The 12377-nt window shown below is 40.3% G+C and overlaps 1 protein-coding gene across 1 annotated transcript in view; it reads right to left on the bottom strand.

The window, feature by feature from the left end:
• The window catches only part of ADNP2 (ADNP homeobox 2), a 14212-nt gene extending 2444 nt beyond the window's left edge, over nucleotides 1–11768 (bottom strand). Inside the window, exons 1-4 of the mRNA XM_010147713.1 lie at nucleotides 11639–11768; nucleotides 9880–9999; nucleotides 4892–4981; nucleotides 1–619 (exon numbers count right to left, since the gene is read on the bottom strand). Coding sequence (XP_010146015.1) covers nucleotides 1–619; nucleotides 4892–4981; nucleotides 9880–9987 — 817 coding nt within the window. The 5' untranslated portion in view covers nucleotides 9988–9999; nucleotides 11639–11768. The remainder of the gene's footprint in view (nucleotides 620–4891; nucleotides 4982–9879; nucleotides 10000–11638) is intronic.
• Between the last annotated feature and the right edge of the window lie 609 nt (nucleotides 11769–12377).

The raw sequence follows: 12377 nt of genomic DNA, 5'->3' as shown, positions 1-12377 counted from the left end.
GAGCAGCCACAGGACCCGCAGACGGAGCAGCCACAGGACTGCCTGGGGGAGGCTTTGGAGCAATATGCATTTGTTTCGTGAGTCCTGGTTTCTTAATATGTTCTGAAATCACAGACCGAAGCTTGTTCTCTAGGTCTCCGTGTGTTTCATCTGTCAAGACATGGTACATTAGAGAATCTTGACTGTTTGCAGAAGCATCACATTTTTTACAGTAGTGCTCAACAGAATTCTCTTTACTTTCAACAAGTTTCTGGCCAAAATATATACTTATCAGGTTTTGAAAATGGTTCATCAGCACATGTTTCTTCATGTTGTAATACAGCGTGTCCGTAAACTGACATTTTAGACACGTAAATTTTATAATGTCATTCCTGAATTGTTTCATGCCACCCAAAATGCTGACTGTATAGTTCTGTGTTCGTTTATTAGATGAATGAAACATCTTGATATGTTTTCCCACTATTTTTGGATCAGAAGCAAATGCACACTTTGGGCAAGGAACCACCAGCTCTTGGTCCATCTCATCCTCATGGTAACGGTGCAAGTGATTCCTGAAGGAAGTAAGCAATTTGGACGAGAACTTGCATAAGCTACAGCAGTACGGCTTTGTTCTGTATCTCTGCAAACAAACAAACAAACAAATCCACTTAGAAACTGCTGGCTCCTAAATCACTATCTGTGTGAAAGTAAGTCTGCACTACTGCCTGTCAAAAATGCCTTCACCGGACGCAGGGCATGTATCTTCTTAGTTTCATGGAAATCTGGTCTTGAAAAGCAGGCTTAAAGATTACATACTCACAGGGAGAAGCATCTGTGCCCTTCTTGATTCTTTAAACATTTATTAAGAAGCCTTAAGTGAGGTCTTTTCTACTCCGGTTCACAAGAATTAACTCTGAAGCCTGTTTTTAAAGATGGGAATCACAGAACAAGCTAAAAAGAATTTGTATGCCACTGTACATAGGAGGTGAAGCTGCAGTGATTAGTAACAGCAGCCCTTTTAACATGACACTTGTTAAGCTTTTCGTTAGTTCAACGCCACCTCCCATCTACTGGAGAAAAAGAGAGAGAAGGGGAGAGAAGGGGTGAGAAGGGGTGAGAAGGGGTGGGGGGGCGGTTTGTGTATCTCAATACCCTACCCTTCACTGGAGGCTCTCCAAAATACCTCTCCTAGCTAAGCCACAGGAGACCACTTCTTTTTTTTTAAAGAATGTTCTTTTGGAGCCAGAAAAACAGTAGAAAAAGCAAGGAATAAAACCCCCTTTCATGATCAAGCAGCAATGACCTCTCAACATACCGGACATCCCATCACAGTAATTTCTTTAAGAAATTTCCTCTAGCGCACTCATTTAGAGATCCTATAGATTCTTCTCAGAAAAACATTTTAACAGCATAAAAATAAACATAACCATCTCCCATTAAACAGTCATTTGCTCCCTCAATTACACATTGCTTTACAGCGTCGTTTGCGTCCATACAAACATTATTTGCTCTTTCTAAAAAGCTGGTAGGCCTGTCCAGCATATTTCCTTACCAACTTCCTAGCAAGTCCATGCTGGTTCCTGCCAAAAACTACAGATTCAGTCACAGCAACATCCAGGCAACAGATCTGCACTCTCAAGCATCCAGTCAAACCTGTCTGTTCCCTCGGACGTGTTTTTCACCTTACTCACTTGTGCCCCTTAGGAAACGCCATCCAAAAGGGAACGACAAGCTGTTCCACCCCCACAGCATCCAGCCTACCTAGATCACTCACACACAGTCACAGACATGTTATGAAGAATTTTAAAAATCTGTGCAGTTATTTTTTCGGTCATTTCATACACTCATGAAGGTGTCATCTATTAGCACTACTAAGAGTCACCTGGATGATAACCAAAATCAAACCTCTACATTGAAAAGACCGCATCAGATAAAGCCACTGGCTGACTAAGGCTGCTGAAGAGTACACTGCGAGGGTTATCGGTGAGCTACCCTCTCCTTACACTCCTCAGGCATCTGGTCTCAGCTGGTAGTAAGCAAACAGCACCACAGCAAAACAGAAGCTTCAAACTTACTTTTAAAGTACACTGAGTAGAGAAAGGCTGCAGACACTCCTGAACTGATAAGGCTCTGGATGCCTCATTAAGAGCTGCACCTCGCAGCCTTACTTCTGAAGAAGTGACAGAAAGAGGTGACTGCTTATTTTAATTGGTTGTCCACGACTTAGAAAACCTTATATCCTTTTAAATACTGGGCTCGTACACTCTTCACTTCCCCCAAGTCTGCACCCACACACCACCCCCACTCCACCATGCCTGGTTTGGGTCTTTCTATCCCTATAAACTTCCACCATAGTGTAATACACCATCAGTATTTCCTTGCTGCCACATCTGAACAGTTGTTGTTAGGTGCAGTGAGACCACTCTACCATTAAACTGCCAAAGGACTGAATTCTTTTACTCTTCTGCAGTAAGAATGCTTTTACTTCTTAGACAAACAAGCATTACAGTACCCCACTAAGAAACCACCCCAGTGCCCGCATACTGGTAAGTCTGAGGGAAATAATATTTCGTGCCTTCTTAGATTATTTATGTGTTGATGGAGGTAAAAATTGTGAGACAGAGGGGGAGAAAGAGTTCTGTACCTCATATTCTACCAGATTCAGATGAAACCTAAAAAGTCTCACTACCTAGCTCAGAAAAATCCAGCAATAACAAAAAAAACCCCACCCTGTCTCAGCAGCACACAAGAAAAAGGGAATTCTGCTACTTTGTCCACACAGACCCCTTAAAACGCAGCTTAGATGTGTATGCAAGGGTAACATGCTGATGACATGATTTGCTATGTTCACAAGCCCTACTACAGCCTACTGATGGCATCTCTGTTTTACAGAATATGTGACAAAATATGAATTCTAAGCCACTTCGGGAAAAATGAAGCATCTTGGAGACTGACCAACACAACCCTAAACTCTACAAATGGAATCCAAAAAGGCTTATTAGAAGCATTTAGGAAAACTCAATTAGTTCCACTCTAAAGAACATACCCTAGAACACAGAAACACTTTCCACTGTGTAGTCTCACACTCCCTACAACCTAGAGACAAGCAGAGAGACACGACAGCCCCCCAAGACCAAAATTCTTCCAGAACTATTAATGTTTCCCTAAAAACAGTACTAATGGTAGAAACCACCAACTCATCTCAGTAAACATCTGCTGTCTACTGAGTTCCAGTGTAGGTCAAACAACTTATTTTCCCCTTCTGGCAACAACTTTGGAATAAACATCCTTAATGGCCAACTTTTTTTCTCCCAACCCTAGGCAGTATAATGCCAAGACAGGTGAATGACATGTACCAGGGAAGCATATCCCAGAGAATGGACAGGAGTAAGTTTAGCATCCAAAGGACATTGCTTAGCAAATCCCTCCACAGCAACGCATTACAAACTCTACACACTAAAGTTCATCAGATCAGATTCCAGATCTTGTTTTCCAGACAGATCTAGAAACTACTGGCCATGCTGACTAGCTGAGTCAGGATCTGTATTTCTCCCTATTGATAAGGGATCAGGTCTCTCTGCCTGGTCTCCTTCCAAATAGGAAGAATTCTCTCTCTACTGCATGGAGGAAAGGCAAAGAAAGACAGAATCAGCAAGGCTAGAGCTCACTTAAGCTGGCTGGAGCCAGGAGACCCAATAACAGGAGAAGTTTTTCATAAAGAAGAAATAAAATTAAGGAGGAAAAAAAAGAGACCCCATCATAACAATTAATGGGATTTATTCCATTCACCTGACCTAAAGGTAGTCTTGACTGAAAGTAACTGTAAGCCTTATCTGAAGTGGCAATAAGAGGATAGATTCAATCCATCTCTACTGACCTCGCCAAACAAGTCACATTCGACTCTCACATCCACAAATTCACATCAACAGATGAACCTCCAGTTTTAAATGTGTGAACCCAAGTTCAGGAAAGGAGAGCTAGGAGACAAGGCAGACAAAGGTCCTGAAAGAGGGCAGGGATCACTTTCTACTAAACGACAGTTTGGCAAAGACTGAGTGGCTTTGTCTGTCAGCCTCTTTGTTGAAAGCTTTGTTAAAAAAAAAAAAAAAGCAACTATTGCTCCTGGCAGCCTCGATTTGTTTTAAAGTTGGTAAAAGCAGATAAAAAGATCCTGGCACACCACCACACCATTCTAAAACATCTTGAGTCAGGATGAAAACAGTAGACCCACTGCTGTTGAGATACTGTTTACAGGCCTCCCCCATGGAAGCAATCAGGAGGCCCTAAAACTCTTCAGCAAGACTACCTTTTCTTCTGGATATACTCCTATGTGCTATACAGGATCCCAGAAAATTGCTAGAATAGAAGAGTATAGAAATCCCTTGGTTTGTTCATCTCAAACCTGCCTTTCTTGTAGATTCCAGCTGCATAGAACTAAAAGCTGTTTCACATACACAAATCTTACTAGAACACGCTTTCCACCACAATCCTATGCCAAGTCACTAAGGGTAATTTCAACTTAATTCACTCACATCTGTGCAATTACATTTTCACCCTTCCAGTGCAATGAGAAATGTGTACAAGACCCTGCTACGACTACACATCAGATTAGACTAAAAAGGCAGACTAAAAGGCAGAACATCAGCGTGGTATCTTAAATATTGATGGTTCAGTGTTGTTTCCTTAAAGACAGCCAACAGCATATATAGTCCTTATAACCAGCTGCATTACAGAGAAGAACACAGAGGAAATAGATTATTCCCTGACTAATAGTACTTAGAAAGCATATGTTAAAGCTTTTTTTATACCATGAAATAGGTGTATTTAAGTTTTTCCAGGACTTCTGAAAGAGGTAAAATTCAGCGACTCCACATGCATGCCTGCCCAGAATTTCTAACACAAACATACATACCTTCCTTTTGCCCACAGACTCCCAAGGAGAGACATCACTCCACGAAGTATTACAAAAGTGTTTTTCACCTGGGTCAAAACTTTTAAGATTCTATAAGAAAAAAGAAAACAGGAAGGAATCTGCTTTTGCAGTCTGTCCGTAAAACATAGACTCAATACAGACCAAAGAAAAAAAGGAAGAACCACACAAGCAGAGGATGAATGTGAAGTCCATACAGCATTCCGAGACAGGTCTCAAAACTCAGCTCAATGAAACTACTTCTTTGACCACTCTTTGCTTTATTTTATCTGAAGTACCTGTTCATATGACTGACTTGTTATATAGTAGGAATTCTGAACACTTCATAGTTACTCAAAGTAATATAGAAGTGAAAATATTCCCTTTAATTCCATTGCTTTTAGCCAAGTTCACGGTGAACACCAAAAGATATTTTCTCCCTCTACCTTCCTCCTCCTAAATCAGAAATATTTCACTATTTACATCCATTTATTAAACTCACCACTATGGTTTACTTTGCAATAGATTTTAGTATTAGATCTTCATAGCTTTACTATGCTCCTAACTTGGAAAAACAAATACATTCCTAGAAGCTTATTTCAAAGAGAAGCAATATTGTTCCTCAGGTTGCAAAAGCAACACTATCATCATGTTTGGAACAACCATGTCAGGGTAAACAATTTTCCTCATAGCATTCTTCCACTGTATCCCAGCAGAGCAGTTTGTGTTCCTCAAGCCAAAGCCAGCTGCTACTCTAAAAATCTTAAAGTTCCTCTCCAACTTTGAGGCTCACACATATTCAAATACAAACTTAATGAAAAAAAGACAGCTAGATGCCTGTTTGCTAGGCATTTCTGAAGACCCTAACTAGCTTCAACAGCATACAGGAGCACTTTAGATGAAACACAGGCTATGAATCTAGGCTTAGCCCACAGGAAACTAGCACTTTCTCCATTCTCATTCCCCTTCACAAACCCCTCTTCACTAAAAATTCTGCAAGATGCTTAGAGAGGGTAAGATGTTTTCACCTCTGCACCAAACCCCACGGGAACAACAGAAGCACTTAATACAGACCATTTAAGAATAATAAAGACCACCTTCAAGAGAAGTGACTTCATAAATCTAATAATTTATGGTCAAAAAAACGCTGCAACATCTATGTGAATTTTACAAGCAACAGGGGAATATACTGAACAACAAACAAAGCTCCTAGCAGTCATATAAATACATAATCCTACTTAATGCAGGCTCTGTTCTCCAGTCCACACTCTGTAAATGTGAGCAACACAGTAGGGCATATCAGTGAGAATTTGATTTAAATTAAATTATTCAAGAATTTAGAAAAATGTAGCTAAGTTTGAAAAAGATAGAAAGCTATTTGCAATCTTCAAGTTTCCCCAAGGAGAATCTTTAAGAGCTCAGGGCAACAATAACCAAATCACTTCCATTCTGATCAGTATCTGGGCACTCAATGAGTCATTTATTTCTCCTTCAGCCAAACCTTCTTAAAAAAGAAAAGAAATCCCACAGCCTTAGAAAACATGATGCTTTTCTTATATACATTTGATAGAGAAAGCAAGACAACTCAAGATTTACTAACACTTCTTCATCCAAACATACTGGAGTGAATTACACGCTGTTAAAAAAGTTTTCTTGAATTCTATGTCCTACCCCAAACACGTTCTGCTTTTGGTTTGAGTACTCTCCGCCAAGAAAGGCTCCTAGACTTGAACACCAGATTCCTACAAAGCAAATGTATCTTAGTAAGTCTACACCGTTTCGCTGAAAAACCTGAGAGGAAATATTCACTGATAAAGAAAGATAACCTTTCTTATCATTACAATTAGTCTGTGCTACAATCAGCTATTCTGAACTCTTGCTTTAAACAGAGATCCACTCTGACATCCCAGAAGCAAGCTCTGATCTGCTAACTTGTTATGCCCTTCCCACATTTATCACTTCGAGGAGGGGAGGAATACAGAAAGGGAAGGCAACAAAAAGGGAATAAAAACCCTCTGAGAAGCCTGATTAATCCTAATGCATGGTGGGTATTTCTAAATTTAAGACACTTTAGAACTACAAACTCTTCTTCCCTCTGTGTTAAAACCATCACTGTTTTCCAGACAAAAAGATAAAACGCTCAGAGTTTAAATGAAGACTTAAAGCTCACAATCCATTGAAGAAGCTGAGAGTTTTATCAAAACCTCTGCAATTACAGTGTACTTAAAAGTATGGCTCTGATAATCAGAAATCTAGTACAAAAGGCTCATGTTTTCTTCTTAGCAGAGATCAATTAAGAATTTTTAGCCCAAAACCTAATCCATTTGGTCTCCAAGGCACAAAGAAATACTAGTTGTACATGAAATTCCTTCACCTTCCTCACAAACTACTGTCCATTATCATGTCTTACTTGAACAGTTCAAGACCAACTTTAAGACCAGATGACAGGTCAAGTCTGTATCACGTCATTTCATAGTTTCCTAAATTATCCAGCCTCCTCAGAAAGACAACGTCCAGAAATCATTCTTAATATTTCGGGGGGGAAAAAACCCCACCAACCCAACCTTAAGCTACTTCTCACCTATTAAGACACTATAGACCCTATTCTAACAAAAAGAAATACCATCATATGAGCTAATTACAAATCAAGTTCTAAAAACTATTCTTCCTGCTGCTAAAGTTATACCAAAAACACCCCAGACTTCTTGGAAAAAAGCACGCTGAAGTTACAAACTTGATTGAAACAGAGGTATTTGCAAAAAACTAAGATGGTTAATTTTTTGACCCACATCATACAGAGCTTTTTCCATAATGGAAGGGTTCCCCACAACCATCATTTATTAAAAATGAAAAAACACCACACCACACCCCCCTGCCCACCCCTCCAAAAACCAAACAACACACCTTATTCCTCGTTCAGCATTAAACCCCATACTGTAATCAAAAAGTCTGCAATCAATTTCATAGCAAAAACACAGCATCAGCAAAATATTTCTACTTCAAAGGGTCAAGACAGAACAGCTTCTGACTTAAAGGTTCAATTACGAAACAATATACAACACAATAAAACAGTAAGAAAATTAAAATTACTAGACCAATACTTTTCCCTGAGCTCTCATGACATTTATTTATCAAACATTGTTCAACTGCAAAACCCAAGAATTTTCCAGAATTAGTCATTCATGTAGATCTTAAGCAATGTTTTTCCAATGGTTTACTTATAGTTTCAATTAAAAAAACCCACAAGCAACAACCACAAAACCACCTCCACAAAAGATACAATAGCACCCCTACAGAGAGTTAACTTCACTAATTCTGTATGATGGTACTGAAGTAAAAGTCTTTGCTACAATCACTGTGAAGTCATGAATGAACCGCTAAAACACCTTTGTACCAACTGGCTGAAATACACTACCATTTAGTCACTGAATCACAGAACCACTAAAGGTTGGAAAAGACCTGTCAGACCATCCAGTCCAACCACCACCCCAACACTACCCTACCCACTAGACCATGTCCTCAAGTGCCACGTCTACATGTTCCTTGAACACATCCAGGGATGGGGACTCCACCACTTCCCTGGGCAGCCTGTTCCAGTGCCTGACCACTCCTTCAGGGAAGGAGATTTTCCTAACATCCAATCTAAACCTCTTCAGACTCAACTTGAGGCCATTTCCTCTTGTCCTATCACCAGAGTTGCATTACTGTGTGTACACTTTTTCTGGTATTAGAAATTCAGATATCTTCTGGCTTACCAATATGATGGTGTGAATTGCTCCTTCTTGTTGCACAACACTTTCACCTGAAAACAGCAGCAATGGTACTAAGTTCATCTTCATCGCCCCAATACACTTAAAAATCCTTTTTCAGATGCAGGACGTGAACTGCAACTCAGGAAGACAAGTTTGGTATTTTGCCCTGGATGCAGTTTACAGGCCTGCAACAAGACTGCTGCACCAAACTGCTTCTCCACTTTCAGAAATATCAACAATTTGTAAATCCTTCAGAGGCTTGCCCTTGATAGGCCAGCCGTATCCTGGGCTGTATCAGAAGTGTGGCCAGCAGGGTGAGGGAGAGGATTCTTCCCCTCTGCTCTGCTGAGACCCCACCTGGAGTGCTGCATCCAGCTGTGGAGCCCTCAACATCAGAAGGATATAGATCAGTTGGAGTGAGTCCAGAGGAGGCCACGAAGATGCTCAGAGGGCTGGAGCCCCTCTGCTATGGGGACAGGCTGAGAGAGTTGGGCTTGTTCAGCCTGGAGAAGAGAAGGCTCTGGGGAGACCTTATAGCACCTTCCTGTACCTGAAGGGGCTACAAGGAAGCTGGGGGGGACTTTTTACAACGGCAGGCAGTGATAGGACAAGGGGTAATGGCTTTAAAGAGGGTAGATGTAGTAGGAACATCAGTAAAATTCTTCCCGGAGAGGGTGGGGAGGCACTGGGACAGGTTGCCCAGAGAAGCTGTGGATGCCCCATCCCTGGGAGTGTTCAAGGCCAGGCTGGATGAGACTTGTAGCAACCTGGTCTAGTGGACCATGGCAGGGGGTTGGATGGCCTTTAAGGTGCCTTCCAACCCAAACCGTTCTGTGATTCTATGTGATAGGAGAGAATTTAATGCCTTTGAGTAGACTCAAATCTTCATAGGCTTGTGATTCTAAAAGAATGGAAAAAAAAAAGGCTGTTGTGTAGTACACAAATAATATTTCATTAGTCTGTAGTGTCGATCACAAAGCTGTAATGTTTCCTTTTCTTGAACTATTACTAGCAGTAAATATTCAGCACTAACTGTAAGACATCTTGAGATTTTTTTTTTAATGTTATGTACTAAAACACAAAATTCCACCCCTAGCATAGTAGCCAGTCATGAGTAATTCTTCAAGTAAAGACCTCACCATAAAGACCTATGGCAGAGGAGTATCATCCATACACTACAAGTAAAATATTTTGAGGGTTGACATTTCAGATTGGTTTACATTACTTCGAATGCTTTACCTTCAACAATTCCCTGCAGTTGTCGAGTCCAAGATCCACAAGAATGCTCTTCACCTTTTTTCGAGCCTTCCTGATATTATCAAGATTTTGAACAGGAATTTGAAACATTTTGCACTTTTCCTGAAAAAGACAGACAAAAAAAAAAGTGATGGAATACTGGAACACAGACACTTGCATTTAACAGTATTAAAACAAAAAAATGAAGCCTGAAAGTTGTGTTCCTGAAAACCCAAAAGCCTTAAGCCAAAGAACTAGTCTCATTAATATTTCCCAGTAGATCATTTGCTTCCTCTCAAAGGAAAGAGAATCGGGGGGCAGGGGGGGAAGGAAGTCCTTTACATTTGTTCTCTCTTATCCAAACAAAACTCTAAGTTTTTCTTTCAGATCCCTGTGCCTACATGGTAATTACACTGCGTTTTGTGGGGGTTTTTGTAATGGAACCAGAACACCAGAAGTTTACTAAGTTCTATTCAGAAAATTACTCTCATCTCATTTAGGAAGGAGGAATTCAACATCTTTCACCGTGAATGTTACGTCAAGATGGTAAGTCTCTTTGATAATTTGGTTTGTTGTCATGTATCCAATATGCTTCAAATACGATTGCTAGCAAAATCTAAGTTTCTAACAGAAGTTTTTGCTTCTAAGTCAATATGGATCTGGACATAAAACAAGCTACTACAATAATTAATTTTATTTCTACTCCATTAATAATGCATGGCACTCATAGCTAAATATGCTGAAGTGGGACAACTTTTGTTAATACCCATATGCTTTTAGGTGCCCTCCTCTGAAGAAGTGTGTATAGCTCTTAATCACCTTCCCCTACTCCAGAATTTAGATTTATACCTTACCCTCATTCATCCAGCAAGCTGTGATAGCTGGAGTTCGACATACAGAGAAGGACGATGACTGAAGCAAGTTACAGAAAGACAGATGATCTGATGCAGGTCACCTATCTGAAGGGCCGTTGTGCAGCACGGTTGCCCATCTGTCTAGAACATACCACCAGGAAGGGTCTAGAGCTTCCCCAACAGCTAGGCTATCACTCCCCATGCAGCTGGCCTACGGACGCATGAGTTGCTTATCTTCAGCTCCCAGAACATCGTGAGGTATCCCCATGGGCTTAGTTTATCTTCACCTCCCAGTACAAAGGTATCCCCACAGGTTTAGCTTTGGAAGTATGTGCCTTTATCACCTCCTCCCCAGATTACAATAAAATGCAATTTAGGCTGAGATTTAAGAAACTTAAATGGGCATAGAATGCAACAGAACTGTCCTGCCCTGAAAAAGGTCACTGGGAGCTCCACAGGTATTTCTTTGTTCTTAAACAGCTGGCAGAGGACCCAATAGAGTTTAAAATATCTCCGTCCTTACTGCTACATCCATCCAGGACAAGTTCTAACATGAAGAACAGGAGAAAAAAAAAAAAATCCCCAGGCAGTATTTCAGCCTTGGTGGTCCTGAATGTCTTGAAAAGCTGTACTTCTCAAAAAAAAAAAAAAAAGGCAAGACGTCAACATGAAATCTTTGCCTTAAAAGGCAAGACTTTCCTGTAAACAGGTGCAAGAAAGCCTCCCACATAAGACAGAAGCTACAAGCTAAGGCTCACCAAAAGCAAAAATAAAACAAAAATTTAAAAAATCAACCCCAGAATCTTTTTCTACTCTGTAGGTCATCGTTCAAGAAGAAAAAATACCCTTCATTTATCGACAAAACATGCATTCGAGGGTTTTTTTAATTAAAATTAAAAAAAACTCACATGCTATTCTCCTCTTCTTCTCCCCCCAAAGGAAAGGTGTGCAGAGAGAAATGGAGAGGGAGCCCCATTTGACAGACGCTAATCTTGTTTTCTAATATTTTTTATTGTTAAGAAGTCTGGAAGACATTCTGATACCACTGGGGAGGGTGTGGAACAGGAACCTATACAGAATGGAATAAATGAGAGTAACTAGTCTGGCATTCTATCAAAGTCCAAGGAGTAAAATTAAGACATAAAATCCTCTTTTTAAAGTGAAGTCAAACAGGAAGTTGTATAGTTTCTGGTTAAAGCTTAATCATCAGTCCCTCTATAATAGCAGGTTATGTGCACCAACCCCATGGTCCACTCCAGGAAACAACAGAGCTGACAGGAAGGCACCATGCTTAGATCAGCCAGGAGATGTGGTTCAGTATGTTATGGTCCACTGGAAACAGTTCCTCCATCTCAGTCCTTTAATGGATACACTGATGCTACTGAAGACGGTGAAGCAGACATTTCTTGAGGCACGTCTAACTCACAAAAAAGAAGCATTAGTCTACAAAGGTGGTACAGTACATAACATCCACGTATCTCACGAGTTTTCTTAACCAGTAACCTTTCTGAGATAAAGTCATTAATACAAAGAACAAACAAACAAAAACCTTAAAGAAACTTGAACATAAATTACTGATTTTCCAGTTTGCCAGTAGTTAGTCTTTCAACCCAAAAATACGTATATTTCTGTATCACGTGCAAGGTT

This window comes from Eurypyga helias, unplaced genomic scaffold (assembly GCF_000690775.1).
Source record: "Eurypyga helias isolate BGI_N326 unplaced genomic scaffold, ASM69077v1 scaffold17402, whole genome shotgun sequence".
NCBI classification, from domain to species: domain Eukaryota; kingdom Metazoa; phylum Chordata; class Aves; order Eurypygiformes; family Eurypygidae; genus Eurypyga; species Eurypyga helias.
This window is presented reverse-complemented; position numbering and strand designations above follow the sequence as displayed.